Genomic DNA, 22,388 nt, shown 5'->3' with positions numbered 1-22,388 from the left:
GTATAGAGGGGCACAGGTTACTCCCATGGCTACTCCAGACAACTGTTTGAAGTACTCACCTTCAAAATACATGAAGTTACTGAAAAGCACCATCTCCATAAAATCACCCAACATATTTGTTTCCTTGCTGTCCAAAAAAATCAAAAAGGACAAAAGCCTCTCTCAACCAGCCAATACCAATGTCATGAGAATGCATGAAAGAAGATCTTCCAACGTCAACTGTGACTAACACAACCACTCTTCAATAAAAAATTCCTGCTTAATGTTGCACAAAAATCCCATGAATCTTTAATAACACAAGGGTACATATTTAAAAACTTCTTAAGAAAAGAAGTAAAATGATTTCTTATGTAGCAGATAGGAACAGGCTAGCCATGTTATGATTAGCATCTTTCTCTCACACTTTTCCATTAATATACTACCCTGTTGCTTGCCCCGATTTCAAACTCTGACCTAATGTTCTGAAATTTAACTTATAGTGTTGTTGCTGTATTAGTTATGGCTAACAACTCTAGACATATTTATTCATGTGCTTTGCAAAACTAGTATGTGAGATTAATGAACCCCTCCCAAACAGGCTTCTGTGCCTCACTCATTAAAACTGGATTTCTGAAGTATAAAGCTATGGACCAACATAATCCATGTTTCTAAACTGCAGTAGTTCACAGTGGCATATTAGTAGTATGCAATATATGCTTGTCCATATCACTGCACTAAGCATTGTGAATCCAGGGACGTGGATTTACAGCTTTTCTAAATATCTGCCTGGAGGTCATCAGCTATTACTACATAACATTAAGTCCAAAGACATGCTCTCTTTCTTACCAAGAGATCTCAAGTTCAGCTCCTCTGTCATTTTGGCTTCTTCCAGTAGTTCCTCCTGAGTGAGTGGTCTGTCAGAAAGAGGACCCTTCCTGCGCCGTGACTGTACCTGTCTCTCCTGAACACGTAAGAAAGTTAAACGAGTGTGCTCAGTTGTTGACTGCCGCACTGTCTTGCGGGCTAAAAAGAAAGACATCCACAGATTAGCTGCAAACTGCAATGATTTTACATGCACCAAATATTCTGTACTACAGGTTGACTGAAATAGAAAACATTATTTGAATTTTGAGTCTACATCATCAGGTTTCTAGAGAACATACTTTCTCAATTTATTCAACACAAAGAAATTTCATAAATGAAACCTTTCCTAGCACAAATTAATTTATGGATTTTCCACTTGAAAGTTCATCCTTGGCTTGTCAGTAGAGTAAATCATTGCTACCACAAGTTTTTCACAACCCCAAAAAACCTGGGGAAGTCAGACCTACATCATCAGGTAGTAAGGCTGCACGCTAGCCTCTCACTCATTTAAGGAAGTCAAGAGATGATACCACATCTGATATTTTCCACCATTATGTTTACAAAAATGGGACCTGGCCAACACTGTATGACTGAGGTTAACGAAACCATTCATATGATGTGCTACTACATAATAAAAATCTGAATTCCACCTTCTTGCATCTCTCCATACTGCTACTGTAGTTTCCAATGAGTTGGCAAAAAACACCTAGCGTCAAAGCTCCTACATAACAAAAATGTAACAGTGCTATGCCGCAAACAAGATATTAAAGAGAAAGGCAGGTAAGAAAACAAGTTAGCAACACTGACAAACACCACAAAAGACATGGACTTAGCACGCTGATAGCTATACAGTTCTCAGAGTCCTTTAACATGGGTCACAATCGTTACTTCTATGAACTGGCCTATCTAGCTTTTCTTGTTTCCATACAAGCAGTCATGGTGCAAAAGCCAACATGAACTCAGTCCTTCAAGACCTAACTAACATAGGCTCTCACTACATAGGCTCTCACTACAGTTTTTTCCAACACACAACTACTGGGGGGGTCTTACTCTGGGCATACTGGTGTTCTGGGTTTTGATGGAGCATTCACCCACCACTGCCTAAATATGAAGGGTTGTCCCTGATGTTAATAACCAGCCTGACAATGCACCCTTGCCCCAATCAAGACTTCAAAATCATATTTGCATGTCTCAAGGTACAAAGTACCAGTAATAAGGGACACTAATTCTACTCAGTCTGAACATCACTTCATTTTTAGCTATTTTCATCTTTCTTTTCCTCAGGTAGATTGCTACCAATGTTGAAGACTTCCAGAAGAAATGGACAAGATTTTCAAATATTTGAGTAGACTACACAAGCAGCTTCATTCTTTCACAGATCAAATCAGCATGGTGATCTGTAACACCACAAAAACAGTACTCTCCAACACACAAAGTCGTATTTGAAAAAATGTCAAAGCCCATCAGGGGTCTCGTGTTTGAAAAACTAGTCACTTCACATGGTTTGTGTCACACCAGTGATAAACGTCTTTTGGTTTTCTTTGCTACCGAGTACTATAGCTCAGACATACTTTACAGCACTAAATGCAGATTAAATTGCTTTTCATCTTGTACAGCTATACCTGAAAAGGACTTCCAGTCAAAAAAACTAAGTTTGCCTTTTTTCTACTTGCAGCATCATTTTTTTTAATCTACCTATGGCACAAGCTGAGCAGTGCCTCCCTTCTGTTGTTACAAAACAGTAAATTGATATAGGATCATAGGAGGTTACTAGGCTATTGGCCCTGAAGCCCTTATAAGCCTAGCTAAGTGTTTAGCCCATATTTAGACAAATCAGCACCCAATGCCCCTGTCCAGCAGGGACAGGGTAGAATCCCAGGGGTATATTTTCTGTTTCCCATCCAATTATCCAGGTTGGGTTTAAAAAGGGGTAATGAGGTACTCTGTTTAATATGGAGAGGGAATCTATTCCATAGATGATGGAGTCTCTGGGACACAAATCTGTCCCGCCAACAAGTCCTGTTGATGTCACAGACCAGGTTCAGGCCACGCGTGTGGGTTACTCGAATGGAGCTTGACTTGCGGATATACAGCAGTCCCATCAAGGTGGGGTCCAAGATCACCTTGTATGGCAGACAGAGGTCACCTCTGAGAAGTCTGTACGAAACTGAGTAGAGGGCTAGGGCTTTTAGCCTAGCTGTGTTAAGGTAGATGTTTGAGGCTCTGTATTCTCCTGGTGAAGAACCTCTGTGGTCTCTCCAGCTGTTGCATGTGCTTTGTGGGGTACATGCCAACAGGTGCATTACACTCAATAATGGGCCTTATAACAGAAGAATACAGGGATGTTATACCCTCCTTCTTCCTGAGCTTTCCGTACAACAGAAGAAACATGGTGGTCAAGTCAGGTTTCCATCAACCTGGGTGCCAAAATCATTCACGACTGACTGAGTGCTTAGGACATTGTTATTAATGTGATCATTTGTGGAGACATCACTCTCCCCAAAGGGGATGGTGATGCATTTTTGGTATTCAGCTTGAGGCCATGTTTCTGGCACCAGTCATTTGTCTGAGTGAGACCCTCTTGGAGGATGTCCACATCACTAGGGGAATTGATGGCAGCACCCAAGCTTGCAGTCGTCTGCAAACTTGGTCAGCCACAGCCCACTTGGTTTTGACCTGCACCTCAGAAAAGTATATCCTAAATAACAGAGCCCCCAAGACTGAACCCTGGGGTATGCCACTTGTTACGGGTCTACTGCTTGAGGTGGCTTCCCTATTTTGACTACATGGATTCTACCAGTGAGCCAGTTTGCTACCCATCTGGTAACATATGTACTGCTGCCTAGTTGAGAGAGTTTATCTATTATGCCTGATTGGGGAATAGTGTCAAAGGCTTTGGCCAAGTCAAAGTAGGCGGTGTGCACAGTATTCACCTCATCAGCGACTTTGGTGACTGTCCCACAGAAGTTGACCAAATTTAGCAGACATGACCTCCCCTTGACAAAGCCAAACTGTGTGGGATCAAGTGTTTGGAGGTTGCCAATGTTCTTGTTAATGAGGTCCATGATAGTCCATTCCATGGTCTTGCAGATGAGGCTAGTTAGGCTGATTGATCTATAATTTCCAGGATCGGTGGACGCTCCACCTTTGTGTAGAGGGATGACAGTGGCTGTCTTCCACTCAGCTGGGATGAAGCCAGTACTCAGGCTTTAGATGAGAATAGGGTGCCTAATGCTGCTGCAAATTCCTGCCTGAGTTCATGTAGGATGCAGCCTGAGATGATGGAGGCTGTATTTTTTGCCTTTGAGAGAGCACTGATGACCTGTTCCCTAGATATACGAGGAAGGGGTAGGTACTGGGAATGTCCTGATTTACTGATGGGGGGGGACAAAGGGGTAAAGGTTTAATTAAATCTGTCAGCCAGCAAGTTTGCTACATCTACAGCATTTCTGTATGTGGTGTCCTTGACCACCAGATCTGAACAGATCTGGGTGCTTCCTTTGAGACTGCGGACATATGTGAAGAAGGCCTTATGACCGTCTCTAGTAGATGTGGCCAATTTGGACTCGAAGTTTGCTTTGGATGATTTCACTAGTGCTCTTATTTGCTTGTTCAGGCTAAGGAGAGATTGCTTCCAATTGGGCACCTGCTCCTTCTTGGTGTTGGACCTGCAAGTTTCATTACAAGTATCTACCGATATATCATTGAAACACTCCTTTCTGTGTAATGATTCCAGAGTTTCATGGTATGGTCCCCACACCCAGATCTTCTTAGAATCTTACACTTTGGGTCCTCATTCACAGACTTCAACTGGGCAAAGTACAGCTTCTTTCCGTAGTCTGCTAGTCCTACAGATACACTCGATGGAATGGAGGTGGTGCCTTTTTCTGTTGTCGCCCTTATACTTTTGAAGTCTCCTACAGCTAATTTCCAGACCATGGACTCTTCACATGTTTACAAGGCTGCCTGTAGAATTTTCTAAGACTAGCTTTCAAAGTTACTATATAAAAACGAAGAATCTGACTGCCACGTCTACAGTTGCATACATATTTATCTTGTAGAGTATATTCTATTACAAGGATTTTTCTGAGTTTTGCTCTAACCTGTTTTCTTTTTCTTCTTTCACCTAGTACAGGCTAGTCTTACAATTCCCTACCAATCCCCATTTTACCACTTCTTTGTCTCTCTTTTTCTCTCTTTCTAGTGCCACATAAACTTCAAAATCAAACAAATATTTAATATAGAGCACAAAGACAGAAAATGTACACATACTAAAAAAACTATATCTTTTACAACTCTTCATAGGCACAGCATTCTGCAACAAAGCATATCTGATACATAAAATCACTGTTGCCTGCTGAGGTGTCTGTACCTAGGGTTACCACCTGTCCCACTTTGCGAGGGACAGTCCCTCTTTGGGCAGTTGTGTCCTGCAAAAAATGTGAAAAAATGGCAAATGTCCTAAGATTTTAGGACAAAATTATTTTCTATATTTTATGTAATAGTTGCATAAAACAGTTATTCTGTATCTGAAACACCTAAATGTTATAAGAAAAGTACAGTTTTGTACCTACCATAAATGTAGATGTTCGAAGATCCACATTGCTGCAGTCCTTACACTTGGGTAGTCCGCTGTCCTCGGTCGGCCCGAATATCAAAGTATTAGGCTGACGTCGGTCAAGGCGCATAAGACTGACATCAGGACGTCAGGGTACATATGCGCATGACCGACGTCATATCCTCAGTCTTTTCTTGCCCCAGATGTCAGAAGACCCTAAACAGAAAGGTCAAAACCAAAAGACAACAAAAAACAACCAACCACCCGTGTACTAACCATATGTACAATATATACAATATTTACAATATGTACAACCCACACCACACAACCGCCTCTAACTACAGAGGGGAAGGAGGGAGGGTAAATTGGACTGCAGCAATGTGGATCTTCGAACATCTACATTTATGGTAGGTACAAAACTGTACTATGTTCTTCATCTCACATTGCTGCAGTCCTTACACTTGGGTAGAATCCCAAAGCAGAGAAAAGGGAGGATGGCAAAACTATAAAGCAGTAGGAGCTGCCAAAATGCCCTGTAAAATAGCAGTGGCAAAACCAGCCCTCGATTTAGAGTAAAGTGGAAGGTGATAATGCTTAGAGAAAGTATGCACTGAACTCCAAGTAGCAGCCTCCAAAATATCTTTAGTTGCTACCCCCCTTAGAAAAGCTGTAGAAGTGGCAGTAGCCCTAGTGGAATGAGGCCTAATCCCAGCTGGAATCTCCTTACCATGATGGGAATAACAGAAAGCAATACACAACCCAATCCACTTAGAAATAGTTTGTTTTGACACAGGCTTGCCCTGAGAACTCAAAGCAAAAGAAACAAATAACTGCTGAGACTGCCTGAACCCTTTAGTTCTGCTCAAATAATATCGCAACTGCCTGTGTATATCCAAAGTGTGCAAAATCTTTTCCCCTTTATTTTGGGGGTTTGGATAAAAAGTAGGCAAATGAATAGTTTGGTTTAAAGCCACACTAGAAACCACTTTAGGCATAAAGGAAGGATTAGTGCAAAGATACCCTATCCTTATGGAAAATTAAGAAAGGCTCAACTGCCATAAGGGCCTGTAATTCAGAAACCCTTCTCGCAGAGGTAATGGCTAACAAAAAAGCAGTCTTCCATGATAAATATTTCAACTCAGCAGTAGCTGCAGGCTCAAAAGGTTGTAGAGTGAGTTTCTCCAACACAAAATTGAGATCCCAAGCAGGAGTAGGAGCTCTCTGTGGGGGTCTTATATTCTTTGCCCCTCTAAGGAATTGCTTAAACAAAGGATGAGAAAACAATGGTGGGTCACAGTCATAGTGAGCAGAAATTGCTGCAGCATGAATCTTAATAGAAGAGAAGGACAAAGCTTTGTCCAGTAACTCAGTAAGATATTGAAGAGCCACACTTAAATTAGGCTTAGAAACATCAAATGCTTTTGCTGCACTCCAAAATAAAAATCTCTTCCATTTATCTGCGTACACTTTCCTTGTACTAGGCCTTCTGGCCTCCAAAATAACATTCAAAACTTGCTGTGGAAGCTGAGACCCTCCAGGGTTTAAAACAGAATATGCCAGGCTGTCAGGTGAAGAGAGTGAAGTTTGACATTGAGTAAATGACTGTTCTCCTGAGACAGCAGGTGTGGAATCGAAGGTAAAGGCCATGGAGGCTCCTGCCAGACTTCTCAGTAGTGGGTACCAGTGCTGTCAAGGCCAATCTGGAGCTATTAAAATCATCTTTGGCTTGTCCTGTCTGACCTTCAGAAGTACCTTTGGGAGGAGAGGCAGAGGTGGAAAGGCATACACATGAAAATTGCCCCAATTGAATGAAAGAGCATCCACTTTCCAAGCTGTGGGATGAAAACTTTTTGTGCAAAACTTTGGCAGCTGGTAGTTTAGTGGAGAAGCGAACAGATCTATGTCTGGAGTTCCCCATGACACTGTCAATTTCTGAAATACATGAGGATCCAATTTCCACTCGTGGGGATCCATAATTTGTCTGCTCAACACATCTGCTAAGGAGTTCTGTGCTCCCGGCAGAAACCTTGCCTGAAGATTTAGCTGTAAACTGAGAGCAGTCTCCCACAAAATCATTGCTTGTCTGCACAGAGGATAAGAATGTGTTCCCCCTTGCTTGTTGATGTACCACATGACAGTTGTGTTGTCTGTTAGAATCAACACCTGCCCTGGAAGAAGTAAATCCTTGAAAGCTATTAATGCAAATTGGACTGCTAACATCTCCTTCAAGTTGATATGTAGATGTAGAAGTCTGGCAGGCCACGTGTCTTGTATCCACTTTCCATTTAGATGAGCTCCCCAAGCTTTGTCTGAGGCATCTGTCGTTAGAATCTGACTCGCCTCTGGCGGGTCACAGAGAGTCCCTTGTTTAGGTGACATTCCTGAGCCCACCACAAAATTCCTTTTGAATGCAAGGTATTATCTGAATGACAGTGTCCATATCTTGGCAGTGCTGTGTCCATACATTTTTGAGATACCATTGTAGCTTCCTCATATGCAGTTTGGCATTGGGAAGCACCAGAATACAAGATGCCATGAACCCCAAGGCTTGAAGGACTGTCCTTGCAGTCAGCCTGGACTGATGAGACAATTGATGGAAGTAAAGGGAAAGATTCTTTTGTTTGTCCGGGGTCAAAAAGGCCATCTGGGCTGCTGTATTCAGTCTCACACCCAGAAAGCACATGTCTTGAGAGGGTACTAGACTGGACTTTATTTCGTTCACAGAATACCCCAGGCATCTTAGCACTGCTATCACATAGTGTAAATGATGAAGAAGTTCGTCCTTTCCTTGAGCCAGAATCAGGCAATCGTCCAAATAAGGATAGATCTGTATTCCTCTTAGCCTGAAGAAAGCTATCACTGGAGCCAGAACCTTCATGAACACTCTGGGCGCAGTAGATAAGCCAAAGGGCAATGCAGAGAACTGATAATGAGAAGTCCCAGCCTGAAAACGTAGATACTTCCTGCAACTTAGCCTGATAGGAACATGAAGGTAAGCCTCCTCGAGATCCAGAGTCACCATCCAGTGATCTTTGCCCAGCAGAGGTAAAAGCTGTTGTAACGTCAACATTTTGAACTTGGGAATGTCCAGATAAGTGTTGAGGATAGATAAATCCAAAATTGGTCTCCACGTGTTCCCCTTCTTTGGTACTAGGAACAGGCGAGAATAAAATCCTAGGCCCACTTCTGGCAGAGGGACCGGTTGTATGGCCCCTATTTGGAGCAGCAGAGAAATTTGTTTGTGAGCCTCTATTCTTTGCTGAGGAGGAACGTCCGGCATGCCTTTGAAAGGAGGCAAGGTATGGAAATAAAACCTGTAACCTTGGTGTATGATATCCAATACCCATTTGTCTTGGGTAATCAAACTCCAATTTTCCCTGAAGAGTGCCAACCTTCCTCCCAAAGGTGCTGCCAGGCAAGAAGGATCTGGCAGCTGAAAAGGTAGGTCATTGGGCCTGTTTACGAAAGGACTGGCCCCTGCCCTCACCTGAAGAATGTGCAGGAGAACTCCCTGTTCTAGGTCTGAAGGAGCTCTGAGCTCTGCCACTACCACGTCTAGATCTACCCCTAGACTGAGAATCATAAGAAGGGTACGTCCACCCCTTAGCAGGCCAATTCCTACTAAACTTCGGAGGCTGGACTTGCAAAAAATCTTTAACAGTCTGCATAGACTTAGCCTTGTCTTCCATTTTCTTCAAGACTGACTCCACAGGAGAACCAAACAACACATCAGACTGTAAAGGAGCATCCAAAATCCTTGTCTTAACATGTTCAGATAAATTCTGATCCCTCAGCCAGGCGTGCCTGCGAAGCACTGACCCAGTGGCAGCCACCCTAGATGAGGCTTGTATAGCATCAAAACCACATTGTAAAGAATGCTTACCCACATGTTCAGAGACATGTACCAAATCTTGTAATTCCTTACACTCAATGCCTTCCGCCAGAGCATCTACCTTAGACTTCAGTTGAGAAAGAAGATAGTTTTGATATTTTAACATGTGAAACTGGCAATTCAAAGCCCTCATAGCTAAGGTGGAAGAAGTATAGACTTTCTTTCCCCATCTATCCAAAGCTCTGGCCTCTTTAACTGGAGGAACCGGATTTTTTACAACAGAGGCCTTGACACCCTTAGGTCCCTGACTAACAGTTTCTGGGTCCGCCCTAGGACTCTTATAAAGATATTTATGAGCCTCAGGCACCCTATAATACCTATCCGGTTTAACAGGAGCAGGAGGCAAAGAATCAGGATTAAGTGAAGCCTCCGCAAACACATCTTCCACAACATCCAGAACAGGAGGTATAGCCAAAGGCCTATGCTGGGGTAAAAGCAAAAATTCCCTAAGCCTTTTCCTGGAATCAGAGAAGTCCTGACCTTCCCACTTAAAATGCTCCCTCATGGAGTGAAGAGTCTCTGAAAAAGAAAAATCCTCTGGAGGAGAAGCAGAAGGAGTGGAATCATCTGCATCAGAATCAGAATAAGGATCATACTCCTGCAAGTCTTCAGCAGAAGACTCTGAAACATCTGAAGCCTGCTCAAAACTCCCCAACTCTGGTTCCACCCTAGGCCTCTTATCTGGGGGGGGCAAAGAACCTCTAATCAAAGTAATTAAATCTTCTGCCATTTTAAGCATGTGCTTCTTGGGCACAGATCCTGAAGAACTAGGAGTAACACCAACAGAAGCTAAACCTGGCCTGCCTCTGGGAGAAGCCTTAGAAACAGAAGGAGAGGGCCTAACCACCCTAGGAAGGGAGGGGAGTACAGTAACCTGAGAAGCCCCTTCAGCCTGACCTGCCTCCTGAGAGGCCACATCCTGCAATAACAAGGTCTCCCCCTGGGCCTCCAGAGAAGCCTCCGGCGGAACCACCGGTTCCACTGGCGCCTCTAAAGAACTGGCGTCCGACGGCGACTCTTCTTGCCTGGGCTTAGCTGCCTTGTCTTTGCGCTTCTTGAAGAAGCGGCGCGGAGCATCCGCCGGCATGTTATAATTGCACCGCTTCCCAAAGACCAACCTGGCACAATCTAACCTTCGCTTAATAGTGCGCTTATTGAACCTAGCACAAAAGCGACACCCAACAACGTCGTGCTCAGGCCCCAAACAAGGAATACACAAAGTATGATAATCTCTATGCGGTATTTGTTTCCCACAAGAAATACAGTTATTCACTTTTTCTGACATCCGGTAAACCACTGAGGCAAGAAAAAACTAAAATATTCCCCAACGGGGTACTTAGCCAACTTTGACTCGGTCTGAAACTCCGAATTCGAAAAATTTCAGAACGCCTAACAGCACTTGCAACGCTGCTTCTGCATCGGACCATGCGGCAAAAAAGACTGAGGATATGACGTCGGTCATGCGCATATGTACCCTGACGTCCTGATGTCAGTCTTATGCGCCTTGACCGGCGTCAGCCTATACTTTGATATTGGGCGACCGAGGACAGCGGACTACCCAAGTGTAAGGACTGCAGCAATGTGAGATGAAGAACATCAGAATAAGGAAAGTACAGTTTTGTACCTACCATAAATGTAGATGTTCGAAGATCCACATTGCTGCAGTCCTTACACTTGGGTAGTCCGCTGTCCGTCGAATATCAAATATAGGCTGACGTCGGTCAAGGAGCATTAGACTGACATCAGGACGTCAGGGTACAAATGCGCATGACCAACGTCATATCCTCAGTCTTTTCTTGCCCCAGATGTCAGAAGACCCTAACAAGAAAGGTCAAAACCCAAAGACAACAAAACCAACAACCAACCACCCTAGCACTAATAATATGTACAATATATACAATATACACAATATTTACAATCCAACCCACACAACCGCCTCTAACTACAGAGGGAAGGAGGAGGGTAAATTGGACTGCAGCAATGTGGATCTTGAACATCTACATTTATGGTAGGTAAAAACTGTACTATGTTCTTCATCTCACATTGCTGCAGTCCTTACACTTGGGTAGAATCCCAAAGCAGAGGTAAGGGAGGCTGGCACAACTATAAAGAAGCAGGAGCTGCCAAAATGCCCTGTAAAATAGCAGTGGCAAAACCAGCCCTAGATTTAGAGTAAAGTGGAAGGTGATAATGCTTAGAGAAAGTATGCACAGAACTCCAAGTAGCTGCCTCCAAGATATCTTTAGTTGCCACCCCTTAAAAAGCTGTTGAAGTGGCAGTAGCCCTAGTGGAATGAGGCCTAATCCCAGCGGAACCTCCTTGCCATGATGGGAATAACAATAAGCAATGCAAAACCCAATCCACTTAGAAATAGTTTGTTTTGACACAGGCTTGCCCTGAGAACTCAAAGCAAAAGAAACAAATAACTGCTGAGACTGCCTGAACCCTTTAGTTCTGCTCAAATAATATCGCAACTGCCTGTGTATATCCAAAGTGTGCAAAATCTTTTCCCCTTTATTTTGGGGGTTTGCATAAAAGGTAGGCAAATGAATAGTTTGGTTTAAAGACACACTAGAAACCACTTTAGGCATAAAGGAAGGATTAGTGCGTAAAGATACCCTATCCTTATGAAAAATTAAGAAAGCCCCACCTGCCTTAAGGGCCTGCAATTCAGAAACCCTTCTGCAGAGGTAATGGCTAACAAAAAGCAGTCTTCCATGATAAATATTTCAACTCAGCAGTAGCTGCAGGCTCAAAAGGTTGTAGAGTGAGTTTCTCCAACACAAAATTGAGATCCCAAGCAGGAGTAGGAGCTCTCCGTGGGGGTCTTATATTCTTTGCCCCTCTAAGGAATTGCTTAAACAAAGGATGAGAAAACAATGGTGGGTCACAATCATAGTGAGCAGAAATTGCTGCAGCATGAATCTTAATAGAAGAGAAGGACAAACCTTTGTCCAGTAACTCAGTAAGATATTGAAGAGCCACACTTAAATTAGGCTTAGAAACATCAAATGCTTTTGCTGCACTCCAAAATAAAAATCTCTTCCATTTATCTGCGTACACTTTCCTTGTACTAGGCCTTCTGGCTTCCAAAATAACATTCAAAACTTGCTGTGGAAGCTGAAACCCTCCAGGGTTTAAAACAGAATATGCCAGGCTGTCAGGTGAAGAGAGTGAAGTTTGACATTGAGTAAATGACTGCTCTCCTGAGTCAGCAGGTGTGGAATCGAAGGTAAAGGCCATGGAGGCTCCGTACCAGACTTCTCAGTAGTGGGTACCAATGCTGTCGAGGCCAATCTGGAGCTATCAAAATCATCTTTGGCTTGTCCTGTCTGACCTTCAGAAGTACCTTTGGGAGGAGAGGCAGAGGTGGAAAGGCATACACATGAAGATTGCTCCAATTGAATGAAAGAGCATCCACTTTCCAAGCTGTGGGATGAAAACTTTTGTGCAAAACTTTGGCAGCTGGTAGTTTAGTGGAGAAGCGAACAGATCTATGTCTGGAGTTCCCCATGACACTGTCAATTTCTGAAATACATGAGGATCCAATTTCCACTCATGGGGATCCATAATTTGTCTGCTCAACACATCTGCTAAGGAGTTCTGTGCTACCGGCAGAAACCTTGCCTGAAGATTTAGCTGTAAACTGAGAGCAGTCTCCCACAAAATCATTGCTTGTCTGCACAGAGGATAAGAATGTGTTCCCCCTTGCTTGTTGATGTACCACATGACAGTTGTGTTGTCTGTTAGAATCAACACCTGCCCTGGAAGAAGTAAATCCTTGAAAGCTATTAATGCAAATTGGACTGCTAACATCTCCTTCAGGTTGATATGTAGATGTAGAAGTCTGGCAGGCCACGTGTCTTGTATCCACTTTCCATTTAGATGAGCTCCCAAGCTTTGTCTGAGGCATCTGTCGTTAGAATCTGACTCGCCTCTGGCGGTCACAGAGAGTCCCTTGTTTAGGTGACATTCCTGAGCCCACCACAAAAATTCCTTTTGAATGCAAGGTATTATCTGAATGACAGTGTCCAAATCTTGGCAGTGCTGTGTCCATACATTTTTGAGATACCATTGTAGCTTCCTCATATGCACTTTGGCATTGGGAAGCACCAGAATACAAGATGCCATGAACCCCAAGGCTTGAAGGACTGTCCTTGCAGTCAGCCTGGACTGATGAGACAATTGATGGAAGTAAAGAGAAAGATTCTTTTGTTTGTCCGGGGTCAAAAGGCCATCTGGGATGCTGTATTCAGTCTCACACCCAGAAAGCACATGTCCTGAGAGGGTACTAGACTGGACTTTATTTCGTTCACAGAATACCCTAGGCATCTTAGCACTGCTATCACATAGTGTAGATGATGAAGAAGCTCTTCTTTTCCTTGAGCCAGAATCAGACAATCGTCCAAATAAGGATAGATCTGTATTCCTCTTAGTCTGAAGAAAGCTATCACTGGAGCCAGAACCTTCGTGAATACTCTGGGCAGTAGATAAGCCAAAGGGCAATGCAGAGAACTGATAATGAGAAGTCCCAGCCCGGAAACGTAGATATTTCCTGCAACTTAGCCTGATAGGAACATGAAGGTAAGCCTCCTTGAGATCCAGAGTCACCATCCAATGGTCTTTGCCCAGCAGAGGTAAAAGCTGTTGTAACGTCAACATTTTGAACTTGGGAATGTCCAGATAAGTGTTGAGGATAGATAAATCCAAAATTGGTCTCCACGTGTTCCCCTTCTTTGGTACTAGGAACAGGCGAGAATAAAATCCTAGGCCCACTTCTGACAGAGGGACCGGCTGAATGGCTCCTATTTGGAGTAGCAGAGAAATCTGTTTGTGAGCCTCTAATCTTTGCTGAGGAGGAACGTCTGGCATGCCTTTGAAAGGAGGCAAGGTATGGAAATAAAACCTGTAACCTTGGTGTATGATATCCAATACCCATCTGTCTTGGGTAATTAAACTCCAATTTTCTTTGAAAAGTGCCAACCTTCCTCCCAAAGGTGCTGCTAGTCGAGAAGACTCTGGCAGCTGAAAAGGTAGGTCATTGGGTCTGTTTACGAAAGGACTGACCCCTGCCCTCACCCGAAGACTGTGCAGGTGAACTCCCTGTTCTAGGCCTGAAAGAGCCCTGAGCTCTGCCCCTACCCGTCTAGACCTGCCCCTAGACTGGGAATCATAAGAAGGATACGTCCACCCCTTAGTAGGCCAATTTCTGCTAAACTTCGGAGGCTGAACCTGCAAAAAATCTTTAACAGTCTGCATAGACTTAGCCTTGTCTTCCATTTTCTTTAAGACTGCCTCAACAGGTGAGCCAAATAACACATCAGATTGTAAAGGAGCATCCAAAATCCTTGTCTTAACATGGTCAGATAAATTCTGATCCCTCAGCCAGGCGTGCCTGCGAAGAACAGACCCTGTGGCAGCCACCCTAGACGAGGCCTGTACAGCATCAAAACCACATTGCAAAGAATGCTTACCCACTTGTTCAGAGACATGTACCAAATCCTGTAACTCTTTACAGTCAATACCTTCCGCCAGAGCATCTACCTTAGACTTCAACTGAGACAGTAGATAGTTTTGGTATTTCAACATGTGAAACTGGCAATTTAGAGCCCTCATAGCTAGGGTGGAAGACGTATAAACTTTCTTTCCCCATCTATCCAAAGCCCTAGCCTCTTTATCTGGAGGAACCGGATTTTTAACAACAGAAGCCTTAACACCCTTAGGCCCCTGACTAACAGTTTCTGGGTCCGCCCTAGGACTCTTACAAAGAAACTTATGAGCTTCAGGCACCCTATAATACCTATCCGGCTTAACAGGAGCAGGAGGCAGGGAATCAGGATTAAGAGAAGCCTCTGCAAACACATCCTCCACAACATCCAGAACAGGAGGTATAGCCAAAGGCCTATGCTGGGGTAAAAACAGAAATTCCCTAAGCCTTTTCCTGGAATCAGAGAAATCCTGGCCTTCCCACTTAAAATGCTCCCTCATGGAATGGAGGGTCTCTGAAAAAGAAAAATCCTCAGGAGGAGAAGCAGAAGGAGTAGAATCATCCACATCAGAATCAGAATAAGGGGAATACTCCTGCAAGTCTTCAGCCGAAGACTCTGAAACATCTGAAGCCTGCTCAAAACTTCCCAACTCAGGTTCCACCCTAGGCCTCTTATCAGGAGGGGGCAAAGAACCTCTAATTAAGGTAATCAAATCTTCTGCCATTTTAAGCATATGCTTCTTGGGCACAGATCCTGAAGAACTAGGAGTGACACCAACTGAAGCTAAACCTGGCCTGCCTCTGGGAGAAGCCTTGGAAACAGAAGGCCTAACCACCCTAGGAAGGGAGGGGAGTACAGTAACCTGAGAAGCCCCTTCAGCCTGACTTGCCTCCTGAGAGGCCACATCCTGCAATAACAAGGTCTCCCCCTGGGCCTCAAGAGAAACCTCGGTGGAACCACCGCTCCACCAATACCTCTAAAGAACCGGCGTCCGCACGGACGACTTCGTCTACCTGGGCTTAGCTGCTTTATCCTTGCGCTTCTTTGAAGAAGCGGGCCGGAGCATCCGGCAGCATAGTGTAATTGCACCGCTTCCCAAAGACTAACCTGGCACAATCTAACCTTCTCTTAATAGTGCGCTTATTGAATCTAGCACAAAAGCGACACCCAACAACGTCGTGCTCAGGCCCTAAACAAGGAATACACAAGGTATGATAATCTCTATGCGGTATCTGTTTCCCACAAGAAATACAGTTATTCACTTTTTCTGACATCCGGTAAACCACTGAGGCAAGAAAAAATCAAAATATTCCCCAACGGGGTACTTAGCCAACTTTGACTCGGTCTGAAACTCCGAACTCGAAAAATTTCAGAACGCCGAACGGCACTTGCAACGCTGCTTCTGCATCGGACCATGCGGCAAAAAAGACTGGGGATATGACGTCGGTCATGCGCATTTGTACCCTGACGTCCTGATGTCAGTCTAATGCGCCTTGACCGACGTCAGCCTTATACTTTGATATTCAGGCCGACCGAGGACAGCGGACTACCCAAGTGTAAGGACTGCAGCAATGTGAGATGAAGAACATCTAAAATGCTACAACAATAAACTTTTATTCAGGCAAAAAACTGAAGTTCTGTCCTTGGTACTGGCCGTGGGTATGTTTTGCCCTGCAAAATCTGATGTTTGTAACACAAATGTCCCACTTTGGGCATTTGGAAAGGTGGCAACCCTATCTGTACCACATACATATCTGAGTAGGTAGGCATCTGATAAGGGTTTTGACTGCTACACAAACTAAATTGTTGTTTATGATAACACTGTAAACAATGCTTAGAAGTCAGCCAAGAACTAAAACCAAAATCCCTTCAAGATTCAGGAAAAAATCCAAGATTATTTAAACACTCCCACTTTAAAAATGGAGGTGAGTGCATACCTGCAACAAAGTATCAAAAACAGTCATACAAGTGCCACTTGTGTGCAAGTGTCCTCTAGTGTTAAACCTCATTGCTGCTGTTCTAATATTTTAAAGCATTCCTTACACAAAGATGCGACTCCAGAATGAGGCAGCAGTTTTGCCATTGCTTTACTACCTTAACTCGGACAATTTGACATTTTTATCCCAAAACTTCAGTACACTGTATACCTTTTACACCTTGATTTAAAAAATTTCAAAAAGTTATACAAGGTGGCATTAAGTGATGGACCACCATATTTTCTGATTCAAATCATGTCAGTGAGATGCACAGAGGATTAAGACTTAAAAACATTCAAATGAGTCCAGAAACCACTTTAAACTGTGTCAGAAAGCAAGAAACCACAATGCAAGAATAAAAAATTAGGAAAAAATATTCCACACAAGCTCACAAATCACTTTATAAGCAGACCACTAAACAGCTAATGCACTTGCATTTCAAGAATTAAGAATCCCAGTAAGATGCGTCATGGCACAGCCTGGATGTTAATTGACAGAAGGCCACTGCTAATGCAAGTCTACATATATCTACTACAGCATGTCTTTGGGATGTGGGATGAAACTGGAGCATCCGGAGGAAACCCACACGACCACAGGGAGGACATGCAGACTCCGCACAGAGGGCCCCCAGCTGAGGATCGAACCAGAGAACCTCTTGCTGTGAGGCGACAATGCTAACCGCTGCACCACTGTGGCCGCCCCAACTGGGCCTTTGTTGCTAACAGTTTGAAATAAATAGTCAGGTGCCTTTGTTTGTCTGGCATGAGATAAGCCATCTGGGCAGTTATATTTAAGCTTGCACCCAGGAATATTATCTCTTGAGAGGGTACTAGTTTTGATTTATTTTCATTTACTGTGTACCCTAGGCATGTTAATAATCTTTTTACAAATGCCAGATGCTGTAGTAGAATGTCCTTCTTCTCTGCTTGAATGAGGCAGTCGTCCAGGTAAGGATATATTTGTATTCCTCTTTGTCTGCAGAATGCAATTACTGGTGCCAGGCATTTTGTAAAGACCCTGGGCGCAGTAGATAAGCCAAAGGGCAGTGCAGAGAATTGGTAGTGCATTGAACCAGCTATGAATCTGAGGTATCTTCTGCATGATTGCCTGATTGGGACATGCAGGTATGCCTCTTTTAGGTCTAAAGTCACAAGCCAAAGATATGTGTTTAGAATAGATAGGTCCAGTATTGGTCTCCAGGCTTTGTCCTTTCTGGGCACCAAGAACAGTCTTGAGTAAAATCCTTGTCACTGCTCTTGCTCTGGTACTTGCTGAATGGCCCTCATGTTCATGAGGGATGAGACTTGTTTTTGTGCCTCTGCCCATTGATTTTTTGGCAGGTCTGGCAAACCGTGTGCCCTTGGCAGGGTATGAAAGTGAAACTTGTAGCCTTGTGACACTATGTTCAAGGCCCATTTGTCCTGGGTTATTATGTGCCAATTTTGATGAAAAAGTGCTAGTTTTCCCCCTAAAGGTGCTGTTAGAAGACAAGTGATTGGCAGAGGGAAGTCATTGGGACTATTTCCTGTATGGCTGTGCTTTGTCTTCTCTGCTTTTGGAGGTAGAAGCACCCCATTGTTTAGACCTGTATTTGCCTTGGGGCTGGGATCTGCCTCTAGGGCGTCTGTATCTGCCCCTTTGTGACCTGTCTGACACTGGAAAGGACCAATTCTTTCTAGGCCAGTATCTGCTAAATCTTGGAGGCTGTACCTGTAAGAAATTCCTTGACTGTTTGCATAGATTTTGCTTTGTCCTCCATTTTCTTCAACACCTCCTCTGCTTTAACACCAAACAAGGTATCATGCTGTAATGCAGCATCTAATAATTTTGCTTTAACATGATCAGGCAGATTCTGTTCCGTTAACCAAGCATGCCTCCTGATGACAGAACCCGTAACAGCGGCCCTGCAGGAGGCCTCCAGAGAATCAAAAACACATTGCAAAGTATGCTTTCCACCTTGTTCAGCTGCATGCAATAAATCCTGCATTTCTTTGTTTTCTGCACACTCAGAATTTATCAACATTTTCTGTTTAAGCAGTGACATAATATATTGCTGATATTTAAGCATATGAAATTGACAATTTAAAGCCCTAATAGCCAAGGTAGCAGAAGTGTAAATCTTTTTTCCCCATTTGTCCAGTGCCCTAGAATCCCTGTCAGAGGGGGTAGGGTTTTTTGCAGTAGAAGCCTTGACCACCTTGGGACCCTGAGAAATAGTTTCTGGGTCAGCAGCAGGGTTTTTAAAAAAAAATTATGTGAATCAGGAACCCTGTAGTATCTGTCTGGCTTAACAGGAGCTGGAGGCAAGGAGTCATGAGTCAGACTGGACTCTGAAAAAACATCATCTACAATGTCTAACACAGGTGGAATAGCAAGGGGCCTGTGCTGAGGTAGTAAAAAGAAGTCTATGAGCCTTTTCTTACATTCTGAATAATCTTGGATCTCCCAGTGGAAATGCTCCCTCATGGTATGCAGAGTTTCCCCAAAAGAATAATCCTCAGGAGGAGAGGCTGAAGGGATAGATTTCTTCAGCATCAGAATCCTCATAGGGAGGAAAAGAGTATTCCTGATCAGAAGAGGAATCAGATGAAATGGAAACCTGATCTGAAGATTCATATTCTGTCTCTTGCCTAGGCCTCTTATCAGGAAGGGGATGGGAACCCCTTATCAAAGTAATTAGGTCTTCGGCCATTTTGAGCATCTGTTTTTTAAGCATGGAGGCCTGTCCATGGGTCTGTTGTACTTGTTTCTTTGTCTTTAAAGGTGCTTTAGCCTTTGCCTTTGAAGCTGAAGTTGTTTTTACATATAATTGTGTAGGCCTGAAAACATCCTCAGAAGCCGATGCCTGCTCAGCGGCTCCGGACCCATCTGAGGAAATAGTTTCCGAGTTTCCAATACCTTGAGTTTCCAGCAGCCTAGTCGGCTCCATGTGGGAGTCAGTAGCGGCCAAGTAGTGGGCGTCAGGGGCTGCGAAAGCACCTCACTGAGAACCGGCGACTGGCTTAGAAGAAGCCTCGTCATCAGTTTTGGACCTTGGATGCTTGTCCTTTTCTTTGCGTTTCTTGTGAACTGCGGTAGTCGGATGGCTATCAGACGATATTGTGTAATTAAATCTTCTGCCAAAATAGTGAACTGCAAAATCGTACCGACGCTTAATAGTGCGTTGGTTAAATCTAGCACAGAACCGACAATTAGCAACGTCGTGGTCAGGGCCTAGGCAAGGAATACAGTAGGAATGAAAGTCCTTAAGAGGTATTTGCTTCCCACAAGAAATACAATTATTAACTTTTTCTGACATCGGTCTGGAGCAAGAAAAAAGTTTCCCCAATGGGGTACTTAGCTTTTAATGAAGACTTCAGATCCGAAATTCGAACACAAAAACCTCAGGAGTCGGCCGACCGGCAATTGCGAACTGCTTTTGCTTCGGGCACTGCGCGGCAAGAAAGACTGAAGAAAATGGCGTCGGCTGCATCTTTTATACCCCTGGCGCACTGACGTGAGGGAGGAGGCGACAGCAACTGACGCCGGACCTAGACTTTGGAATTCAGGCCAACTGCGGGTAGCCTGCCAGCAGAATAACCCAACTGTAATGACTGCAACAGTGAAACACGATGAACATCTACGATGTGTGCCTATATGATACGTGTGCCTATATGATGAACTTCTTTGGTAGAAGAAAGCAGATTCATTCTCAAACTGTCTCTGAGACCCAGTAATGACTGCAGAGGTCTTCGAACTACGTAGAATAACAAGCTGCAACAGTTCCTAGCCACATAAAATGAAAGCACTACTGAGCTTTCAGTTTGAATTTCTTCACCTCCATAAGCAACAAGTTTGGCACACACTGAGATGTTCATCAACTCTCACCTTAGCAAATGTGCCTGCTGACATAACATTACACTTTGAACCAGTGTCTACTTTGAGCTCAGTGGACTTACCATCGATCTGGACAGTACAAAACAATTTGTTCTTTGCCAACAAATTCACTGCATCAACCTTTTCACCAATTTCTATGTAGATGGCATATCAGTAAATAGAATTGCAGCTCTCTATATGATCAACTTGCTTTTTCGAGTGACCCCTCTTTATAACTGTGTGAGGTTTACTTGGTTTGCAAAACTTTTGAAAATAGTTCCATTTTTTTGCACTTGTGGCATTGCTAACCAAATGCTAAGTATTTCTTTCAGACTCATGACTGGTACCACAATTACAACAGTTAACAATAAAGCTGGATTTGGGTTTTGCTAACTCACCCTTGTACTGCACTGAGCATGCTCTTTTCTTTGAATCTGCTGGAGAACTACTTGGTTTCCCAGGAAAAACTGCAGGGGTTGCAGCTCCTATGTGCTTAGGCCTGCTCTTGCTAGTCACGTGAAGCATGCTGTCTACATTTGCTCTGGAGCCTGCTGAATCCAGGCTCTTATCACTTGAAGGCATACTTGTGTGCCTTTCTGACAGTTCATGGATTTGACAGATCTCAATAGCTTTACTCAATGTTAAATCACTGTCATGAAGCAAAATCTTTCTCACAGCAGTACCATTAATACCACACACAAGCCTGTCTTTTATCAACTCATTTTTTAAGCCACCAAACAGACACATTTTAGCTTTGTTCCTCAGGTCAGTTATATAAGCTGCAAAAGTTTCCCCTAGTTTCTGATCTGTTGTGGCAAACAAATGCCTCTCTAAAGTAATATTTGTCCAAGGGTTACACATTTCTCTGAATTTGCGCTTCAAACACTCAGGGTCTTCCCTTGACTCAGTCTGTACAACAGTGACAATTTTCTCCTTCATATATTGCTGGTGCATACACAAATGAACGCTCTCTTTCAATGGCCACTGAGCCCAGCTAGGTTTAGCAAAATGAATGCACTGGTGTGCATCTTTGTCAGAATAAGCTGCTTGTATAAAAATATCGTACTCTTGCTCAAGCATTCTCCAATTCTCTGTGATATTCTGACCAAATACAACTGGTGAGGGTTTTCAAAATCCATATGCCATATTAACACATACCAGTGAAGGTTTTTGCAAGTATGCACGAACACACACATACACATAGGGTCGATGACACTGGATCGAAAACGGACTTCATCAAACGGCTTTTACACCGAAAATGCCACCAAAAGAAATTGGTTTTGTGGAGGGCTGCACCCCCCACTAAATATATATACCAACTTCAAGATCGCACTACAGTGAAGAAAAGGCAAATTTTCTGATCTTCGCTATACCGTGATCTCACAAAACCGATTTCTATCAACGGGATTTTCAGTGTAAAAGACGTTTGATGAAATCAGTTTTCGATCCAGTGTCATGGTGTTTGTTTTTGTAATAAGAGTCTGAAGAAGCCTTTGGCGAAAGCGCTTACTCGTTGGAATAAATATTATGTTTGTTTTTATGAGCGTACTCTGATTTTTTGATTATCCTACTTTCATTTTATTGCCTTCGGAGTTTCACGCTTTTGTTTGGATTGTGCTTACATTTACGTATAGCGTGAATTCCTTGCCTCGACTGACAGCAGCTCTGCACTTGGAATTGTGTGAGATAAAATATAGGTCTCAGGTCCTCTGTTTTCTTTGGCACTAAAAAACCTTGAGTAAAATTCCAGATCCTCTTTGGTCTAGGGGGACCTC

General features: G+C 43.5%; 1 protein-coding gene across 1 annotated transcript in view; it reads right to left on the bottom strand.

The window, feature by feature from the left end:
• Nucleotides 1-22,388, bottom strand: part of VPS72 (vacuolar protein sorting 72 homolog) — a 512,443-nt gene that overhangs the window by 235,483 nt on the left and 254,572 nt on the right. The window contains exon 4 of the mRNA XM_044080520.1: nucleotides 826-1,002. Coding sequence (XP_043936455.1) covers nucleotides 826-1,002 — 177 coding nt within the window. The remainder of the gene's footprint in view (nucleotides 1-825; nucleotides 1,003-22,388) is intronic.

Source organism: Protopterus annectens, chromosome 8.part0 (genome assembly GCF_019279795.1).
Source record: "Protopterus annectens isolate FY-2018-M chromosome 8.part0, PAN1.0, whole genome shotgun sequence".
Classification (NCBI taxonomy): Eukaryota; Metazoa; Chordata; order Ceratodontiformes; family Protopteridae; genus Protopterus; species Protopterus annectens.
The sequence above is the reverse complement of the archived record's forward strand: the minus strand, read 5'-3'. Positions and strand labels throughout refer to the sequence as shown.